Source organism: Gallus gallus, chromosome 5 (assembly GCF_016699485.2).
Source record: "Gallus gallus isolate bGalGal1 chromosome 5, bGalGal1.mat.broiler.GRCg7b, whole genome shotgun sequence".
Taxonomy (NCBI): Eukaryota; Metazoa; Chordata; class Aves; order Galliformes; family Phasianidae; genus Gallus; species Gallus gallus.
The window spans coordinates 33,679,876-33,702,234 of NC_052536.1; the positions used below are offsets into that span (position 1 = coordinate 33,679,876).

Below are 22,359 nucleotides of genomic sequence, written 5' to 3' on the forward strand. Positions count from 1 at the left end.
AGAAGAATGTGTGAAGGTTTATCTAAGTAGCCCTGGCAGTAGATATTGTTGTGAGCTCCCTCACAACTCTGTTAAATTTGCTGTAGTTATGTAAGTGGAATTCAACCTTAGAATATTTTTTGTCTACAACACGAACTTTCCATTACTTTAAGGTTTCGACCTGAGTATTTAGAGCTTAGTTATTGCCAAATAAATTATTTTCTATATGGGAAACAGTATTCCCGTCATTTCATTTTAAGAAGGTTTCTTGCTGCCTTTGATAGTTTTTCAGTAGTGCAAGTAATTTTGGAGATCTTGCATTGCAGTCATTATTACCAGCAAACTGTTCCCTGTCATCTTGGGAAATTTTAATTTAAAGCTGTGTTAGTAGTTTTTCCACTAAAAAAAGTTCTTGAAGATAATTGTCTGAGTATAAAAGACTGATTAAATGATTAGGAACTGTCAAATATCTACATAACGTTCCTTTTCTTTTTCCCTTAGGATTTCCATTTGAATAGAGTTAACTTGGAAGAATCAACAGGAACGGAAGGTACTCCAGCAGGTGCTAGACCTAAGAAAAAAAATAAGAAATCCTATGATTTAACTGCATCTGATAAATTTTGGCAGAAGCATAAGGGCAGGTAAGCTGTATTAGGTACAAAAGTGATTTTGTTGCTTGTTTGCTTGATCAGTTATTATGGTAGGATTTCCTTGGGTTTGTTTGACTGTGAAGACATATGATTAAGTGCTACACGTGAGGCTCATAAGTGGGAGTGTGTGCCTGGGAGTTGTGTGGTGGGTTTTCATTTTTTTTGTTGTTTTTTGTAATAGACTTAACTATTTAAATCTAATTTTACCTGTAGAAATAGCAGGATTGGAGCACAGACATAACTGTCCTTAGTTAGGAAGTGCAAAAAGAAAAATGAATGTATGCAGTCTTCACTCTTACTCAGATAACAAATACCTGTACAAAGTTCTGCCTACCTGTAAGATTATTGCTTTGAAAGAATGAATGTGACTGATATGGCTTGTCCTGTGTGTTTTGTTAAGCTTTAAATTTTAAGAGGAGAATTCTCTACATGTAAAATTACTTCCTTTAGTGAATTTGTAGATAGATAAAAATAATGAGGTGAAATAAATATATTTTATTTTAGAAGGTTAAATTTAGTGTTCTTCATAGTGTTGTAATTCTGTTTTTAAGTTTCTTTGGAAATATTTTTAAGAACTTTCTTTTTTAATGGAATGATTATCGTCCATATTCATTCCGTCATTAATTGTAACTGCTTTTTGTTACAGAGCACAAAACTGTTTCTCAAAATACATGTATACAGTTACTGCTTTCAATAATTTGCTTAGAAAGTTAAACATAAAACATCATTATTTCCACATATTTGATAATATTAATGTATTGGTATTTCTGAAGTATGTTTTCAACATCACCTCGATTATACAATGTTCTTGGCATGATTTGTGGATTTAACTGAGCCTGATGCAGAGTATTGCATTAGTCCTTTTCCAGAGGTAGCTGAATCTGTCCAACAAGAACTGGAGTCCTACAGAGCCCAAGAAGATGAAGTCAAAAGGCTAAAAAGTATAATGGTATGGCTTACTGCATGTATTTCATTTAAAGACTAGTAGGACTTACACAGGTGCTCAGCCCCCTCTGCCAGTCAACAACCAAAAATGTCAGTGCCTGCTGAGTTTTAGGCATAATGTGAACTTAGATGTAGGGCTAGGAGTGCCGTAATTCGTTAGAAGGGTCAACTTCTTGCGTGTATTGGCATTACATTTATGAAGTTTCCTTAATCGTAAAACACAATCCAGACATATTACTATGAGAAAATTGGTTCTGAATGCCCTGACTGTACTTCTGTGTGTCATCTTCATACTCATGATTATTTTCATTTTTCTTTCCAAACCATTGCACAAAAACCAGGGCATAGAAGGGGAGGATGAAGGAGCAATAAGCATGCTTTCTGACAATACTGCTAAGCTTACTTCAGCTGTTAGGTAAGTAATCAATATTGCATAATTTTTAGTTGGTTGAGAACTGTTTTTAATTCTTTCTGTCACTTCATTCTTAATATCTTTTTAAACAAATATTTTTAAAAATAGACTACTCAGCTCACTAATAAAACATAGATGCTGTATTATTCTGATTCAAGACAGCACATCTTCCACAAGTACTTCTGCATGCATCCTTAACAGCATGTGTTTGATAGTCCTCTAAACGTAGAATCATAGTATGGCCTGAGTTGAAAATGACCTCAAAGATAATCTGGTTTCAACCCCCCTGTGAAGGGCCCTTGAAATATCTCATCAGCAATGCTGAATAAGCGAAGTGCATCATAGATTTGCTTGCATTCTTTCACAACAAAAACCTCAACTATCTCTCCATTCCTTCCTTAAAAGAAAGTTAAGGAAGTCCACTTCCTAAAGCAACTCCTTGCTTTGTACAGTGGAATTGATTACGTTTTGTGTAATGTAGTTACTGTCACTTCTCTTGGCTAAATTATAGTTCCTTCTTAAGAACACTACTTGGGAAGTTTACTTTCCTGCTCCTGGATACCTAACTTTTTGAACGACACTAAAAATCTGAGATTTAGACTTGTTCCTAATTGTGAATCTGTTTTTCATTCCATTAGTATATTGTTTGATAATTCTTTGATGATTCTTTGACATTATTTGATATTCTTTTGCAGTTACTTGACATATTGAAACTAATACGTACCAAAAATGATCTAAATGTTGATTATGTAAGCCGTAATTTTAGTAGATGATTTGTTGAGGTAAGAAGGACAAATATCTGTTGTTGATCATGAGCTTTCAGTAGGAATACTAAATTACCCGTGTTATGTGTATTATTTACTAATCAAGATAAAAAAGTATGGGGATTATTTTGTTCTACTTGAGAATCATTAGACCTATATTTTGAAACGTTTTAGTTACAACCTTACAGTATTCAGTAATTTCTCTGTAGCAAGTGTGTACAATTCAACTAATTGCTGCAACTCAGCAGGTTAGTTTGTATTTAATCTTTTCAGCTCTCTTCCAGAACTTCTGGAAAAGAAGAGGCTCATTGATCTTCATACAAATGTTGCAACAGCTGTTTTGGAGCATATAAAGGTAAGATGGCTCTCTGTGTTCAGTTTTCTATGAGTTATTGTTCCCTACCTGAAGAAAAGGACTTGAGCAAGTGAAGTGAGATTTAAAGAAAAGTGAGCCTTCTCTACTGTATTATCCTGTATGATTTCATAAATCACAATATAACATTAGCTAGTGTTGAAGGGTGAGGAGGAATGAATTTTGCGTATCTGTGCATGAGAAGTGAGGTAAACACCCATTTCTTTGTTTGGAATTTACTACTACACTCTTGTTTTTTATTATGATGGCCCTAACCTTTACTGTGGGCTAAATTCTTTCTAAATTAAGTTTAGGACAAAAGTGTTTGGTTTATTTTTGGGACATGTCATGGCAAATTATGACTGAAGTCTAAGTACTGATGCTGTGTTCATTATGTGCTGTAATGTACTTGTCAAAAGAGTACTGTTTACTGTTCACCAAATGAAAGTGATATCCAGAGATGTGGCAGTAATTATGCAAGTTACCAAACTGGTCTTTCCAACAGGATCTGTGTTTAATGTGTCTCCTGTGTTATTTATACTCTTAGGAAAGATCACTTTTCTGTTTGTCTACTGCTCTTTTATCAGAGAACTTGCAGATAGTTTTGGTATCAAGTAAAGATTTCAGTTATTACCCGGGTAATTTTGAAGATACGTGTGCTTCCACAGTAGACAGAGAGAAATTATAGGTGAGATTTTAAGAAACATTGTATTTCTGTTCTAGAAAGTGATTGAAGCACCAAGTATCATTGAAAATAGTTTAGAAAACTTTACCCCATGCTATTTAGGAGAGAGAGTCTTCAAAACATGTTACATTCTACTTCAGCATTTCTCAAGTGTATAAGGTGCATCCTCAGTTATTACTGCTGCTGAACTTTTTCTTAACCAAGCTCTATAAACAAACGAAGAATTCATTTTGAATTTTAAGATACAGAATAGAACAAAATACAGAATAGTTTTGAGTTGGAAGGCACCTACACTAATTGAATCCAACTATCAGACTACATTAGGACTGATGCAAACTTAAAGAATACCATTAAAAGCATTATCCAAGTGCTTCTTGAACGCGGACAATCAGAGGGCATCAACCATCTTTTCAAGAGGTCTGTTCCAGAGTCTGACTATCCACTCAGTAAGTTCTTCCTAGTGTCTCATCTGAACTTCCCCTGCCATGGTTTTAGGCCATGCCCAGGCATCCTGTCTCCAGGGAGAAAAGCTGAGCACCTCCTTCCCTCTCCACTTTTCCTTCTCAAGAAGTTGTAGAGCACAATAAACTTGAAGAAAAGGAGGTGGATTGTAAGAAACACAGTGGTTTGACAGTAATGATAGGCCTACACCAGTACTTACATAGAATTTTTAGGATAGAAGCCAGATTTCAGGGCAACATGTGGAATAGAAATAGAAAATAGCAGTTTTGATGAACATTGTCCTCTTGGCAGAAGACTGAATTGAGATGTACTTGTTCATTCTTGATTAGTTGTCACTGAGATGCTTTTCCTGTCACATTGAGGTGGAAGGATTTACCTTGGTGTCTTTCTGCAGCAGCCCTCTGCTAGCCTTAGTCTCCCGCCTTTGATAGGAGCCTGCTACTAGAAAGCTCACAGGGAGCAGGGATCAATTTATCCATAAATGATTCTTAATTCTTATCCTGCAAAGTGCTCTGGCTCCTTATTTTTTGTTATATAGCTGTAGAAGACTGTGAGACAAATAAGCATGTAATTTCTTCAGTACATTGATGATGCATGTCTCTATCGTTGTTTCTTTGTTTTAGAAAGGATCACTTCCTTCTCCAAACACTTAGGAACTAAGTAAACTCGGGCTGATGCAGAAACAAGTGTTATTATTTCTTCCATTGGAATTTGCTTACACAAAAGCCTTTTCACTAAATGAATGTAAAATTCCTCCCAGTTGCTTTGTGCTCTTTTTTCTCCCCTTTTCACTCCCTGGTGCTATGAAAAATAACTAGTGCAAGGTGGGTGGGTGGGTTTAAATTGCAGAACGATACGTTACTGCATGCATTTCTCAGAAATACTTTCACCACAAAAGAATGTAATCTCAACCAGTACTTTTTAAAGAAAGCCTCATGATGCTTTGAGGCTGTGGTGCAGTGTGCTTTATGTGAATTTAAATGAGAAACCAGATTAGGATAAGGGGAAGATACGTGTTCGGGTACATGTAGCGTCTCAGTAGATTCTCATGACCTGTACACTTTTTTCAGGTTATTTTCACTTTTACAGTGATCTGGAAGCACATTCGGACTCTAACATAGATTCTCTGCGTTGTCCGTTATGGTTTTTACTACAGTAAATATATGAGTGTTTTTATTCTTACAGGAGTGAGAATCAGTGCAAAGAATGCTATGAGACCTGCTCTAGTTAGCCTAAGTGAGTTTAATTTCTCTTATGGTCATATTTTAGTGCTCAGTTTACATCTTCTTTCCATGCGGTCTTGGATCATTTTCTAAGACACAGCCAGAGGAAACCAGAAATGAATCACATACTCAAGGATCCTGGCAGTTTTCTGGCATATCTAAATGTTTAGTGAAATGATGGAAGGAATGTATTACTTTTTTCACCAAGTGAACCATCAACTATTTTATTGTCAGCACTTAGAACAAATGCATCTTTGTTATGCGTTGATTCTTCTCTGAAGAAGCTGGTAACTGAAGGATTGTGCCCAACAGCTGATAGATTTACGACTAGAACTACAGATAATCTTTCTGTAGCTACTATAGAGTTTCAAGTAATGCTTATCTTTGCATGTCTGCCTCATACAAATGCTCAAGTTACTGAAGTATGTTAAATTATGGCATGTACACTTATGCTTTTCTAAAATGATTCATTAGCGAGAGGGGTAGATTAGATAACATCTTCCTAGAATTTTACACATGCAATTTTAAGTGTAATTATCAGTTGTGGAGTACTGACCCTTGTTCAGTTTGGGTTTTGTTGAATCTCCATGTAATTTTCTTACCACGTTTCTCCAGTCTTGCTTAATGTCAAGACCTGATGCTGTGAAGGATTCCATTATCTGCATGGCCTTCCAAATTAAGCATTTCATATTTTGTAATGGAGCCCCACTATTTTAATGGTTCTCTTCTAAAACAGGTCACATTTCTGTCTCACCACACGAACAAAAAAAGGGTATGTAGTTAAATATATGTCATAATGGTCCAGGTCACTTTTCTCTAATTCAGCACAGATGATTAAGTAACTGCCCAGCAAATAGGTTTTTTTTCTGAGTTGAAGTGCCCTTTCCATCATTATTTTGAGGGTGGTTTCCCTCAGTAAGAGGGGAAATGGCTGTGTAGCTGTTGCTCCCAGCCTTCTAGAGTGCCTCTGCCTCTTGAAAGGAGCACACTAAGGCAGTTTGTTGCAGGAGATATCCAACACTTACACAGTTTTAATGATATTGCCACAGTTTGGTTTATTATAGAAAGTAGATTGATGTCACTAATTCATTACAATTACAAGAGTTGCAGTGATCAGTTCACTGTCTGTTCAAGTTGTTAAATCTTAACATAAATCAGGTAGCTTTCAAAATTCAAATTTTGCTCACCAACAACTGTAGTCAGTGAGCATCTCTCAACCTTGAGGAGTAGCCCTGAGAGGCATTCCAGACCTGAGGGGATCACTGCCACGCACTGCTTCAGCAAGGAGGGCTCAAATCGGGCTTTCTCCAGCTGCTGTACTTACAAGGTAAACTGACTGCTTGTAGTCAGAGTTCAGAATACTTCCCATGTGTTTCATTATTTCCCCCTGAGCCCTGTTAGCCTGATGACATCCATCACGCTTCAGTTACCTTGCTAGCCTAACTCACTCCATTGATTTCTGTGGGGCTGTTATTTCAGGTTGTTTTCTGTCAATGTCTTTGAGAAATTCCTTGCAGTAAGTTAAAATACAAATTTTTTTGTTTGTTTGTTTCTTTTTCTGCATATTCTCTCTCCCTCTCTCTAAAAGGACTTATCTCAGTAAAGAGGATAGGAGAACCTCATAAAACTCTTACAAAAATGACCTTCTAAGAGATTTTTGTTAATCCTGCTTTTCCCCTTCTCTGCCGTAAAAATGAAGGAGTTTTGTGCTGGTTTTGGAGTCCAGTGCTCAGGTGGAGATTTCGGTGCATTTCAGTAACTTATCCTAAAATAAATCTTGGCTTCATAACAAATTGTTTTTAAAGACACTAAGTTGAAAACTTTCACAAATATTAAAGAAAAAAGAAGCTGAAACATGGAGCTTTAATTACAGTGTAGGACCTGACCCTGAACTGGAGATGAGAAAGGTTGTTGAATGGTATTAGTGTGGAATAAGATGTCACGTTAGGAAACGCAGAGCAGGAGGCAGGAAGGAATGTAAATATAAATGCATCTTTATTTTTATTTTTCTTCACCTTGCTATCCAGCTTGGCAGCCATAAGGACCTCTTTCTTGCTGTCTTGTCTTGTTGAATCTACAGGATTGGTTAGCTCCCGTTCCCCAGCTTATACTCTTGGCATGTCTGAGAGTTTGTCATTGAGTGAGAAAAATGGCACTTCCCTCTAAACCGGGACATCTGCTTCTTATCAGCACTTTTTGGAATAGTTGGCTCTTTGGGAAGTAACTGTCTCATTGATATGACATATCTGGGAAATCTGTCAAAAGGTAACTAGAAGCGTTTGCAGCTATTCAGTAATCCCATGAAATTTTACTTGATGTCCATCTAATTCCTCACGTACCTGTGTAAGAAAACTGCTGCCCTAATAGCACCTTCTCTAGTAACACTGGTTTGTCGCCTGCTGAGCAGGGAGCTGGGTGGACTGACTGTATTGATCCGTATCAGTAGGTGTTGTGTGTGTCGCGGACAAACATAAAGAAGCTGAGTTTTTTTAGGATTTTCAGTCTGTTTTCTTTTAGTGAAGAGTGCGAAGCTTCAAAAACCACTGTCCCAGATTTTGGGGAGTAAGTGTGTGACTGCCATTAGTATTTCTGCTCACGCTCTGAGCACTGTGGCTACGTGCAGCCAGTGAGGTTTCTTTGCTGCAGTTACTCTGTTCTGCCTTACCCAAACAGTCAGAAAGTAGCACAGAGTTGCGAAGAATTTTAAGCAGTTTGCAGTGAAAATGAGTTAAGAACTGTAAATCTACTCTTACAATTTGAATTATCTCACGTTTAAGTTATTTAGAAATTGATCTGTAGACAAATGTTTTGAGTTAACATATTTGTTTTATGTTGCAGAGTTTTACGTGCCATCTGAATAAATTTGTCTTAAATGAAACACCAGCTAAGATAATACAGGCACTGCCAAATTCAACAGTAATATATTTATTTTAATGAGATGAAGTTTCCAGATTTCGTGACAATCCTTTGTTAGTTGGATGCCTTTTGTCTGGGAAAAATATTTTAAACCTGAAGATGTTGATTTTAACTCCTTGTAAGGAACTCAGATTTGCTTAAAACGCAAAAGAAAGTGAATATAATGCAAAGACTGGAAAAAAAAAGTAGTGGCTTCCTTGCAGTTATCTTCTGTCCCTAGAAGTAGGAGGCGATCCATTCTGAGTACACTTCATAGAAACTGCTGCAGAGATAGAGCTTATAAAGATATCCCTGAGTCCGAGCTTCTACAAAGGCTGAATTAAATTGAGGTGCTGTTCTGCAAGAGACTGCTCTTCTCAGTGTGTCCGGTAGATAGTAAATGGGAAATAGTTTGTTATGTGTACGGTACTGTAAAGCAAGTGGCTACCTGCGTAAGCTGGCTGCCAGCAATTTTCAATAGTAAAATATTCTTGTGACTTTTTATTTTGTATTCTCATCCCTAACTCTTATGATACTCAGATGTGAAATATCCTCATTTTCTTCTCTCTTCTCTTTCCTTCTTGGTTTTTTTTTTTTTAATTTCCTTATTTGTGTTCTTAGGAGTAATTGTAGTAGGATTCAAAAGCAAGTGAGACTTGCAGTGTTTCTCTGTTGCTGTCATTAGAACAACCACTGCACTGGGTTAAAAGGTGCCATAGCAGTTTTTCATGCCTCGACAACACTGGGCAAAATGTTCAGAATCTGTTAACCTGAGGAAAAGCTGCGGTGACTCATTCCTCACTCTGCTAACATCATTTCAGTCTCCCAGTGACCACAGTGTGGAGCTGAAATGCTTCCAACGCAGTGAGACGGAGAACCACTCTACCAGCCTCCTTTTGGAGTCGTTTCATAGCTGAATGTGTTCAACAGGATTTAGTTAGTGGCCAGAAGTTAGGGATTTGTAAGCTGAGTCGTTGTAATGTTTGCTGTAATGCTACATCTTAATATTTAACTCAAAAACTGTGATGGAACATTAGGTTTCTAAATCAGTGCTTGAATGTATTCTTCTGTGTTCAGATTGAAACTGATGAGATGTGCAAAGCTTGGCTGTCTGTGCAGATGCACTGCAGTGCTGTCACTAGTTGCATGGCCATGTGATGTCTTCCATAGAGCTTTTGCCTTAGTTTCATGCAGTAGCTGTGGTGTCCTCCCTAAAAAAGGATTTTCACAATTTGGTCTGCATGTGATAGCTCTAGAAATCTGTCATCATAAGGTGCTGTATAACAAGAGACTTTTTTTTCCAGTGTTAGCCAGGCAACCTAATTGTGAAGTGTTCCATCTTTACTGAAGTAGTTCGTTCACACTAACAACCCTTCAGATTTGAAAGGAAAGCTCCCAGTCTTCTCTGGGATGATGCTTTAGTGGATTTAGGAATTTCCTGTTTGTCTACACTGAGCAATTGTCTCCCTGACTGAGAGACTTCATGTTCAGCATAAACTTGACACTGTGTACGATGGCATGAAGTTTGCAGCTGCAGCAAAAGCAGAGTTGAAAACAAAGCTCGTCTCCCAGTTTAATATTTGTACATCGGACCTCCTTTGCTTAACCTGTATTTTCACTTCTACTGTGCGAGTAGTGTCAATTTTCTGAGGTTGATAATGGTAAGCATTAATTTTTCTTTCTGGTGATTTATTTAAAATCATATTTTTTAAAAACAGTTACGATAACAAAAGCCGTTTGAAGAGGAAAGAAGTGTTTGTCAAAACGAGAAGAATTAGAGTTAATAAATTCTAACACTTACTCTTACACAGACTAGAAAGCTGGATGTGTATTTTGAATACGAGGAAAAAATAATGAGCAAATCTACTCTGGATAAATCTCTCCTGGATATGATTTCTGACCCAGATGGTGAGTGCTTTAAATCTGAACTTGGTGTCAACATGCTTCAGAGATGCAATAAACACTTGCTATAACTTTATGGATGGTAAAGAGCATATGTGTGTTGCAAGCTGTGCAACTTTGTGAAGGAGGCAGCTTGTCATTGATTCCAGTAGCGGTCCAGAGTGTTTATTAATAGGCTGAGTAATATATTTTAAAAAAAAATTGATGACTTTGCAACTCCACAAAAATGCATTTCTAATTCTGTGTTGCTGAAGGCCATAAGATTTTAACTTTCCTGCTTATCAAGTATTCACTAATACAGTGTGGAATTGTGTGTTCTGAACAGCACTGGTTCTTTAGAATCCCTCACATCATAAAGCCAGAACAGAACAGGGCATTTCACTGGATTTCCTTAGATAAAGGGGCAGTAGTGTAGGTAGGTAGCTTTTGCTTAATGGGGGGGTAGGGGGAGGATGGATGGGAGATGGTGGAGAAAAGGGAATCAAGCTGTAAAGCGGCCAGCTGGCTGACAGACACATGGGGGTTTGCTGTGCCTCCACACAGCTGTGGCAGATCTGTTATCAGCACCCAGCAACAGAGCTTCCCGGCTGATTCATATCTGGTTACTACATACTAAAGCTTTACACACTGTCTGTTAGTTGGGTTCTCTATCAGCAGGAGTCACTGGGAGCTTTTCTGTAAGAGGCCGAGACCAGAACGTGTTCTCGGCTCTTTGCAGTGCCGTAGCGTAGAGGCCATGGCTTCACATAACTGTCACTGGAACCTTTTAACAATGAATGTCTTGGGTGTGCACAAGAAAAAGATTAGGCATAAAGAAAACTCTAGCTTGAATAAGCTAGATATTCAGTTGTTTATAGTAACTAATTAGCATTTCACATACTTTGCCTAGATAAAAGACACTGATGAAACAAAGGGATTTAACTTTGAAGTACCGTGTTTCTTTCAGTGTACGCTGTCTTGCAAAACTAGATAGCTTCCGACGGTGTGATTTGCTGTTAGATACCAACAAGGAACACTTACTCTGAAGGGCTAATGCATCAAGTCTTCCAGCACGCTCAGTGGTGAATATTTGTATGATCTGTGGAACACTTGCCTTATGGACAGTGACCTGCAGAGCACTTCACAGCAGCAGACCTGAGCACTCACCTGCTTTGTCCTCCCGGTTTTGCTGTCTGTTAGTAATTTACCACTCATGGCAATTAGCTGTCTCCCAGTTCAGCAGATATTACTGTATCCTGGAGTAGTGCTAAAACCAGAGTTACTGATTTTGCTTTTCTCCATTAGTGAAGCAGTAGCTCTGAAGGCTTCCCACTGAAAAGAAAGTTGTTCTAATCGAGGTTTGTTAAGTTAAGTTTCCTGCATCCCTGTCCTCCTCCCAGGCTGTCACGTCTTTGTCATCCTTGTCCTCCCATGGTCACTGGCACTGACCAGGGCTTAGGGAAAAAAGGGAAGCACTTGACAAGCAGCCTGGTTGGGTCTTGCAGCTGTTTATCACAGCTATGTTTTATACCGGCACTACACCTCAGGTACTTTTGCCAGGGGAAAAAAAAGTGTTTTCCTAAGATTTAGATAAGTGTACATGATATAATCTAAGCATTTATTTTCAATTTATTCATTTTTTTTGGTAGGAGAAAATATCACCTGCTCATGTCTAAGCAAGACACTTTTGTGAGCACAAACCTCCCAGGAGTTTTGCAGGCATGGTAAATATGCTCAGTGAGGGAAATGCTATCGTGTTCCAGCAGGTATCGCCATAAGCTATAAACTGGCAAGTTGGAAACCAAGTGTCTGAGTCAGTTACAGAGACCAGGTTCTCTTACCGTGTCTCTTTAGGATGTGCAGAGTGTCTTTATTCAAGTTGACTCCAAAGGGATGTCTACCATGGGAGCTGTTTGTTGGTTCCTATGATACAAAGTTTTTTCAGTTTTTGATCTTCTGGCTTATTGGTATTTGTTGAAGATTATTAAAACTTTATGTTTTGGAAACAGTTAAATCAAGTCATGAATGTTCATTATGGTAGTGCTTACTAAGCGAGAGGCTTCTGCCAGACTCTGTGTGTTTGCTTACAAACAAAAGCTGCATATTGGATTAGGTGATCCCGTGCTGTTGTGATCTGTATTCCATAGTTGGAAAAAAAAAAAGGCATTTTTTTCTTCCCCGTGAGTATGGAACAGTGTATTTTTTTTAATGTTGAGCTGCATCTGAAGGCAGCAAGCAGGCTTCTCTTATGAAGTGCTGGATTACAGACTTGAAACATTTGTATTGAGAAGTGTTATCTATTATTTGTTGTTCTCTTCTAGAAAAAAAGTAGATGCTGTTTGAAGTCTGATATAGTTGGTTATAGTCTAAGGAACACAAGGATGGACAGATCATCTGTTTGATCTGGTAGAGATGAATTTTGATTCCCACTGATAATGCTTCCCAAGCATTTGTTGTAATCTTTTTCTCCAAGGAAATGGTGTGCTAATATTTCAGGAGGTGAAATCCTTTCCAAAGACAGGTTGGAAATTAGGTGCTTTTTTTCCTGACCCAAAGGCTGAAACATGAGTGCTGTTTCAGCCCTCAGCTGTTTCAGTACAGCCAACTCTGGAGCTGCATAAACTAATTCTAGAGCTGGAAAAAAACTATATTGCTGTGGCTTATACTGTCACGCTTTTCTTCAGTCTCTTTCACAGTTCTACTGCCTGTTAAATGCTTGCAGTTCCCTCCTAAAGGTAGATGTAATGCCAGTAGGTAACTTACTTTGTATGTTACCTGTAACTGCAAGAGCAGTGTTTGCTACAAGCAGATCTGGCAGGTGTAACTCCTTTAGAAACAGTGAGCTTATTAATAATTCTTAAATAATAATAATGTCTTTTACTGCTGTGTATACTGAACAAAGCCATGAGGAGAGACAATATATGTATAATTCAGACCTTTATTTATAGTAATGGTTATTATATGCATGCATCAAACGGCAATGAACATTGCATAGTTACGGTTTTTATTGTGTTTCACTGCAGCAGGAACTCCAGAAGACAAAATGCGACTATTCCTTATCTACTACATCAGCTCATCTCAGGCACCTTCAGAGGTACGTTCTTCGCAGCTCACGACACTGCATTTTACCAAGTAGCCTTTTCTGTGTTCGATCAGTCTTAAATACATATTTCTGCTTCTCTATGAACAGAAGTATGACATGCACAGGTAATACAAAAACTTTTAAAATAAATTGTCTGGTATTATCAAGGAATCTGTTCATCAAGCATTAGCTGCTACGGTGGAGGATAAGCATGGTTAGTGAGAAGGAAGGTCATCTGTTGAAACATTCAGTTCAGAGTTACTGTGAAACTCATCCTGGCACGCTTTCCACTACGAGTAGATTTTTAAAAGTTCACATGACACTTCTCACTCTATCCCTGTATGTTCAGAAATGATTTGGTTAGTTGACTACTGGATGCATAATGTAGAAATGCTGTTATCAGAACAATTCAGGAAGCAATTTCTTAATAGTTCTTTAGAGCTGATGATTAATTTCAAGGAAGTTTTCTGTTATACTGTAGAAATATTGTAATACAGAATGAATATAGATAGCATAGAAACATCTCACAATGAAATATGACACTGATTCAAACTAGGAGAAAAAATGAGCTTGGCTTGGGCAAACGTGCTCTTCATTTTCACTGGCTGCTGTTGTGACACTTCACATAAGCCACGACGCAGTCAGGTTTCTGAAGGATGCAGATACTGCAAACCGTTTCCTTAAAAGTTGCTACAAATAGCTTTCATTAAACTTAACTGTTTTTGTGGAATTAAATCCTGTGCACTTGCATCTATGTTGTAGTTTTATGCTTGGTAGAGGATGGGATTAATAATTGCTCCTTATCTAAATATTAAATAAGCAAAGTTGCAGTATCAGTGAAGTTAATGTAATCTTGTATTCCACATGGAGAGAGTTGAGTAGTTTTAACCTGTTGAAGTTCTCTGCTTTATGATTTCAGATTGATTTGGACCAGTATAAAAAAGCACTGACGGATGCGGGTTGTAATCTTGCTCCTCTGAGCTACATAAAACAGTGGAAGTGAGTAATTGCCTTTTTTTTTCCTACATGAGGCTGTAATTGGGTAACTTTACAGAATTCAGTGTGGGTATCATACAGTGTAAATTATCCGTAAACATTTATTCTGGCATAATCTTTGCTGTCATTGTTACTGTAATACAGACAAAATCTTACTTTACAATGGAACTCTAATAATGCCAGAATCCTATTCAGTGTGATGCATATCAGTGTTCTTAATTATCCAAGACAGAAAAAAAATGTATTGAATTTGGTGAAAAGTTGGGTTTGCTCAGCCTCCAGATATTGTGGTTCATGCCAAAGGGCTGTGCTGGCTATCAGTTACTGTACATCTTATAAAAATAAATTCCCGTTAAATACAAAATCTAATTCCTTTCAGCTCCTTAATCATTGTAGATGTAGACAAGAGGGATGCATATGAGAAATAGTTTCTTCCAGAAACAGTTTGAGAAGCATAAGTATTTTCACTTTGAAATGACTGAAGTGGAACGCTGTACAGCAGGATGTGCCGTGAGATGAAGCATTTGATTTCTACCCCCGCTTTCATAGGGCTTTCACTAAGATGGCTTCAGCTCCAACCAGCTATGGAAACTCTACGCCTAAACCTTTGGGGTATGTTTTTGATTAATTGTCACTAAGCCTTTGGGTGCTTCTGGTTTATTTTGGTAGTACTGAAAGTGTAATTAGTGTCAATTAGTTATTTTAAGACACGGAATGAGAAGGTAATGGCTGTACATAACCCGTAGAGGTTCCTCATTACCAGCTGTACATTCAGAAGTGTGCTGTCCTAAGGACACTGTTACAGTACAGTTACTGATTTCCCCATGTCAGCATCAGAATTCTGTTTTGTTAGGTTGGAAAAAAGAAAAAAAGCATTCAAATCCTTCCACTGCTGAAGGCTTTAACTGTTCAGTGGATCAGAGAATGGAATGCAAGGCTCCTATTGATAGCTGAGGAGCTAACTGCTAAATTACAGGTGTATTCCCAAACACTTGGTTGCCATGCAGTTTGAAAAATAGCTTATTTCATCAAGAATTGATTTAGTACCTCAGTTGCATTGGCTTTAATAGGAATTGGATATTGATTTTAAGCTTAAAGATTTTATGTAACATTTTCTTCTTTCATTTGCAATGTTGTTTTGGTTTTCAGTCTGTTTTCACGTGTTATGAATACAGGATCACAGTTTGTGATGGAAGGTGTGAAGAACTTGGTACTGAAGCAACAGGTAAGTTTGTAGACCATGCACTGTCAAGCAATTGTGAACACAGGAAAACTACTTTGGTTACCTCTGTCATATTATGAGGCCTGCTCTGAAAGTAATGCCTTCTATTTTATTATGGTGGCCCACAGTGGCAGAGGAGGAAACTGGAAAAAATGGCACCCACTGTCAGTCTGTGCTGTTTGCTGAATGTTTATGGAGACCAAACAGTGGATGTGAGCACAGTGAGGCCGTGGGTGGTCAGTTTCAGCAGAGTGACAGTGGGTCCCCTCCAGTGGATTTTTACAAGCATGGCATGCAGGCTCCTGTTCATGGCTTACAAAAAATGTAGAGCTCATATTGGCTATGTTGAAAACAGTGCATTGTAGCTGACACTTTCTTCTGTTAATAGAGTTACTGTTCTCTTTGTTTCTGTTGTAGTTTCTGGGGAAATAAATAGGAGACACCATTTTCAGCACACGCCATGTTTATTGTGCAGATTAATAATTCATAATGCAAAATTAGGTTTGTTGCCCTCTATGTGGTGAGTTTTTATTGGAAGTTTTATAGGTGAATCATTAGAATCACAGAATCATTAAGATTGGAAAAGACCTAAGATCAACTAGCCTGTGCCAGGAAAAGAGCTTTACTGGTATAATTATGAAGTAGTGTCCTGGAAACCTCCAGCTGAGAGAAGTCTTAATATACTGAGACTCCACTTCTCTACTTTAGATATGTTTACTAAAGAGGAAGAAAAATTTTTCCATGAAGACTTCCTATTTGCTGGACTGAAGCAGAATATTGCACTTGTCATGGTAGTCACTCTTCTACTAAAATTGGATAAAGAAAAGTATATTTTCTAAGATTCGGAAGTATTATGTTGCTATTTGAAACTGAATTAGAACCAGCAGCAAAAATATTGTTTGCCAGCATGATTCCAGGATATTATTTTGCATTACAGCAAGTTAAATCCTTAAGGCGTTCTAGGCAAGTGCAGTTTCCTGGTCTGGCCTGGTATTTGTATTGGCCACTAGGAAACACCTCTAGATGCGAGACTTCTTGGCTGAATAGAGGGTTAGTTTGGCTTACAGAAAGCTGTTCATTACATGAATCTCAGGCACTTTGTTATGTCTGCACTGTCTGCTATTACATCTTAAATTGTGGCTGCCCCCTTCCTGGAGGCATTCAAGGCCAGGCTGGATGGGACTTTGAGCAACCTGGTCTGGTGTGAGGTGTCCCTGGGTATAGTAGAGGGATTGGAATTGGATGATCTTACAGGTCCCTTCCAACCCAAACCATTCTATGATTCTGTGATCTGCCAGCGTTACTCTGAATTCTATACATGCTTTTGGAGAAAAGCATACGTGCTTTTTTGGTTCTGTTGATTATTCTCTGAATAAGTCTTAGTAAGCAATTAAGTATTTCATTAATTTCATGTTTTGTTTCATAGAATCTGCCAGTCACACGTATTTTGGACAACCTTATGGAGATGAAGTCAAACCCAGTGAGTATAACTGCTTTCACATACGAGATAATTGTTAAGTAGGTAATTGTCGAGATAATTTGCCAGATGAGATCTCTAGGCTTTGTAGTGGTAATACACCATACCTATTCTTTGTTCACGATACTGCAATGCTTTATTTCATGAACAGAAACATTTTCATAACTATTCCGTACAATTTATTTAGCATAGAAGTAGTATCTAAATCATGGCATTTGATGGTGTTTCAAACTGTCTTTTTTGGGGGGAAGATGAGGGGAGGAGGCAGGAGGCCTAAGCTGAGCTTCTGTGTTATACTGACTTTCTGTTGCTCCTGAATTTCTAAAGTTAAACAGTGGTCTGAAATTGTTCTTGAGTCAAAGAGAGAGAGAGAGAGATATATAATATATATAAAATATTAATTATAATTTTTATAATTATAATGATATATAATATATATATTATATATATAATTTTTTTTTAAGAGCTCAGTATTAACAGTTAAGTAGATATGAACGGGGTTAACACAGAAAGCTTTCCTTCCCCCATCTTTGAAGTTTTGCTGTTTAGAGGAAAATACGTTAGCAGTCTTTCATTTGAAACCAGGTTGGTTGGTTGCTTTGTCAGGAAAGTCTGCTCTTCCCACTGTTCCTGTGCAGTCTTAAACTTACCAAAGCTTTGACTGTGCGCAGTCAAGATGAGTGCTAGAATTTAAAGCTAAATATGGCCAAAAATCTTTATCTGAGCCTTTTTTTTTTTAATTCCTTCAATGGATCACTGCTGTGACCATCCCATACATAAAATAGTAATATGATGTGGCTGGCACTAAACCTTTAAAAATAGCTTTCAAAAAAATTGAATGTGACTTTCAGGTGACTTTTTCAGAACAACTTTAATGACTATTTATTGTTTTAATGGTACCATAATCACACAAGAGATAAAAATGGTAATATCTCATGTTAGTTGATCTGTTTACTTAGAGGTATGATAAATCCCTTCAAATTTGTTTTGCAAACAATGTTTTGGTTTGGTAACAGAAACTTTACAGTTGTTAAGGAAAAACAGTTCAAAATTGAAGTAGTACAAATGAACACAGGGATTTTTGCAATTCTAGCTGAATTTTTGCATTATTCAGAGCTGGTCTGCCAGTGCCATTTGTATCCAGCAATCCATCTTTATCTCTAATAGAGTATGCCTGTACAAGTTAGCAATTCACTTGTCAGCTCTTCTGAGCTATCCAGGGCCAACAGGTTTTGTGGTGGGCTCTACTCTGCACTGCACTGCAGTGGTTATGACAGAAACACGGGTAGGCATGCATGGAAAGTAGCAAAATTCAGTAGATTTAGAATAGTCTACTTGCTGCTTCAGATATTAACAATATGTAGAGGCGGATAAATAATAGCATAGGTTAATAACCAATCTGCAAGTAGCTTTTTTTTAATTGTACTTTATAGGTAGCAAGTCATGATTGTTAGTTGGAAATAAATAGATGTTATTTTCAGCAGTAGAGTGGATTGTTGTCCCTATTTGTAGGACTTGAAAAAGATGTACAGGGTTAATGTATCTGGTCAACCAGCAGAGGTCACTCAGAACACTTAGTATGGAAATCAGAAATTAAAAACTGGTAATGTAAAAGTAGGTGAAAACTTAAATGAAATTTAAAAATAAACGCTAGCTTCCTCAGGCTACAAGCTTAGGAACTTATTTGGAGAAGTTTACGATTCATGTGTTCTCTTTCTGTTGACGTGACACTCTCACATTGTAGTTAGAAAAGACAGCCACGATCACTTTGCTAATGTAGTACAATGGAAAGCGCAGCAAATGACAGCAGAGCAGCAAGGTTCCAGGCTACCTCAGGTGAGGACTTAGTCAAATGTAATAGCCATGTGCACAGAAACAAAGGAAAGAAACTCTTACCTTTGGATAGCCTCAGGTAGGCAGGGATCTCCAGCAAGAGATGTCCTCACCTCCACTGCTGACCCTTAAATGAGGTCTGGGAAGGGGTGGATCCTGGTTCCACCCCTTCTGGTCACTCAGGAGCACTGCATGCACCTGAGCTCCCCTGGGTTGACCCTGCCTTCCCACCAGGTACTCAATCACTGCTTCAGGCTGTGACTTAGCATTTCTGCTACAGATGACTTGAAGAAAACATTGATCTTCACACTTGAAAAAAGGAGAGATTGTCAGTGACTTCGTGTTTCACTGCCATGTCAGAGAGAGAATTCCATGAGAATTCCTGGTCCAAAACAGGGAGTCCTACTTTGCAGGTCATAGGAGATCGGGCAGGCCTTTGAGGAGGGTCCTAACACATGCTCTTTGAGTAAGTTAGTTCAAGAAGGAAAAGAAACATAATGCGTTGCTATTTCTTGGCCACTTTTCCAATGTCAATTTAGTATTTGATTTTATGCCCACAGGAGAAGTACTCAGAAGTAATAATGAGAAAATGTTTTTAATCTTATTTGTTTAATTAACTTACATATAATAAGTGTGAAATTAGATTTAAATTAAATTCGTGAATAAGGCACGTCTGAGGTCCTTAATGTCAAATTATATATATTTTTTCTTTGTAACTGCAACATGTATATAAAATATTATATTTATATATATAATTATATATATATATATATTTATTTAAAATATATTTATTTATAAAATATTTGTAATATTATGCACAGTTATGCTTTGTGTGCACTACTAAATCCCCCAGGTATTTGTCTACTACTAAAAGATTGTTTGTTACACAGAATCCTCAGAACACGCAGACCTCGCTTGTAAACACCCCGCTGAACTCCAGTTCAGTCTCACATACACTTCATCCATAGAGTAAAATACCTGGATGAAGCTGTAGTATAGAAGCAGCCAAGCAGTTGTCAGAAGCAGTTATTAAGAAGCTTTGTTTTTCATCTGTAAAACTTGGTAAAAACCCTGCTTGTTGCCAGTAAAAATATTGGAACTGCCTCAATGTTTTGCATGAAGAAAAAAAAACTTTTATAGTTTAGACAGTCAAACTTTTCAAATTCTTGTGGAACTCATTTCTTCCTCACAAGCTTAATTTTGGTTTAATAGCAGTCATAAATCATGAAATGAAAAGAGTAGGTTTCGTAACAGTAGCAGATTTTGATCTATCTTGTATTCAGTATTCATTGCCTTAGAAGTGTTTTGGTTTATGGTATTAAATCACTAGCACATCTCTGTAACCTGGAAAATGTTAGCATTTGTAAGTAAGTCATAACTAACCGCCTGATGTTCCTCTAAAGCTGCTGACAGCTTAATCTTCTTTTCTACATATTGCCCTTCTGGTGGGATTTATTATGCAACCAAAGTATGTTTTGGAAATTGTGTAATAGTCAGTTGTAACTGAATCAGAAACAGTTTATCTGTGTTTATTCTTTGCTGGTTCAGTTATGTACGAATACTATGTGTGCACACCCCAATTAATTTGGAGTGATGCATCTGCTGAATTGGGAAATCACAGCGGTTTGACTGATTGCCATTTGATGGACAAATGCAGAAATTAATGAGTCAAAATCCATATCTTCTGAGTTTTAAACATTGTTTTGAATAGGAGACAGATGACTACCGCTACTTTGACCCCAAGATGCTACGAGGCAGCGACAGGTGAGCTTATGGGAGTTTTGCTCATTTCCTTCTCTGTGAAAAGGCTAACTGGAAGTAATTCTTATGCTATTGCTGAATCTGTACGATCTCTTATTCACTTTAAGACAAATGGCTGATATTGAAGGAAATCACAACTGGAACCTGGATCAACCACATACATTCCTGTAAACAAAATTCTTATTCCAGTGATTGAACGTGCTGCTGATTTGTGCACCAGTCACAGGAATGTGTAATAGTATTTAACAATAATTAATGTTAGGTTTTTATAATACTGCTTGGTTTCTTTGAAGCTGTTTTTACACTGTTAAATTAAAAAGTCACTGAGTAGCCCACCAAAATTTCAGTTTGAGTACAGCCCTTAGCTGGGTGAGCGACCCGTCTCAGGGATCGCTCCGGAGGTTGGTGAAAACAAAACAGACTGCGTTTGCTCTCGTGCGGACAGGTGCATGTGTACGTTCGTGTGCATATACACGAAGAGTACCACTTCACAGGTAAACTGTAAGAACGAAAGAGGAATTGCACTGCAAGTTTACAGATTTCTATCTTCTGCTTCTGGGAGCAGTATCCATGGCTGATAACCTCACCTCCAATATCACAGATAACAGAAGGTAATTTTGATGTACCTTCTAAAAACAATGCTCATCTGAGCTGTGGGACGGCTGTCGGCTCATTTAATTTTGGAGGTTTATTACTCGATGAATCTATACCTCTGCTTTTAGTTGTTTGCATTAGATAAGAATTTAACCTGTCCAAATTCCATCTGTTCTTGAATCATAGAAAGTAAATTTCCAATAGCATTAAGTAATAATGGGAAGCAAATTTCAGAGAATGCAATGAAACGTTCATAAAGTACTATCACAGCCTAAATAACTTTAAAGGTTAAGTCGATTTTGAAAGCAAAGAAAAAATTGTATTTTGTTTCATTTGTATTGCAACATTCGTGCTGCTTTTGTAACATTTTGAGGATTTTTCTCTACCCCCCACACTTCTTCCTTCTGTCATTTTAATTCTGATGTTGCTGTAGCACCTGACAGCAAAACACGTACCTGCTGCTGATAGTCATTTCCGAGATTCTGAAGCATCCATGAGCAGAAACGTGGGCGTCACAGAGATGTTGGTCAGGTTGATGCAGGTGTTCCTCCTGTGTCTCTCACTGTGGTTATGCTCCTAGCTAGCAGCACTGGAATTTGAACATAAAGGAAGCGTTGTCATAAAACTCTTGATTCATACAGCAACCTTAAAATTGAGGGAAGTAAAGCTATGTACTTCACTTGTATATTTGTTCCTTTAAAATGAATGATGATTTTCCATGAAAAATAATTTAAAGAAAATAGCTCTGATGAATGCAGAAAGGCAAGTATTGTTCTGCTTCACATTCTTGTCTAATATTGTTTAGTATTCCAGAAACATGGGTACTAATACTAAAAATACTAATAGAAATTTAAATACCTAATAAGATTTAAGTTCTTGGTGTTTTTCTTTTTTTATAGCTCGGTTCCACGAAACAAAAATCCATTCCAAGAGGTAAGTCAGTCATGTAGAAGTTACCTGTCAGTGTTGCATGTATTTAAAGAAATAAGTAAAACAGAGACCTTGGTTTGCAAGAATCACTTAGTCTGCTTACCTCTGGTATTAATTGCAGTGAGCTGCCATTCGCAAAGTCTCTCCATCGTCAGGGAACTGTGTGAGCATTAAATAACAGTGGAGGAAAAAAAAATTATCTCAAAAATGCTTCTG

General features: G+C 37.6%; 1 protein-coding gene across 3 annotated transcripts in view; it reads left to right on the forward strand.

Moving 5' to 3' along the window:
* SCFD1 (sec1 family domain containing 1) overlaps positions 1 to 22,359 on the forward strand; it is a 44,838-nt gene that overhangs the window by 16,687 nt on the left and 5,792 nt on the right. For 2 of the 3 annotated variants that reach the window (NM_001199714.1, XM_046941766.1), the window contains 12 exon segments: positions 481 to 620; positions 1,488 to 1,578; positions 1,916 to 1,989; positions 3,024 to 3,105; positions 10,179 to 10,275; positions 13,272 to 13,342; positions 14,250 to 14,329; positions 14,876 to 14,938; positions 15,476 to 15,551; positions 16,975 to 17,028; positions 20,570 to 20,622; positions 22,113 to 22,146. In NM_001199714.1, coding sequence (NP_001186643.1) covers positions 481 to 620; positions 1,488 to 1,578; positions 1,916 to 1,989; positions 3,024 to 3,105; positions 10,179 to 10,275; positions 13,272 to 13,342; positions 14,250 to 14,329; positions 14,876 to 14,938; positions 15,476 to 15,551; positions 16,975 to 17,028; positions 20,570 to 20,622; positions 22,113 to 22,146 — 915 coding nt within the window. 3 annotated transcript variants of the gene reach the window in all.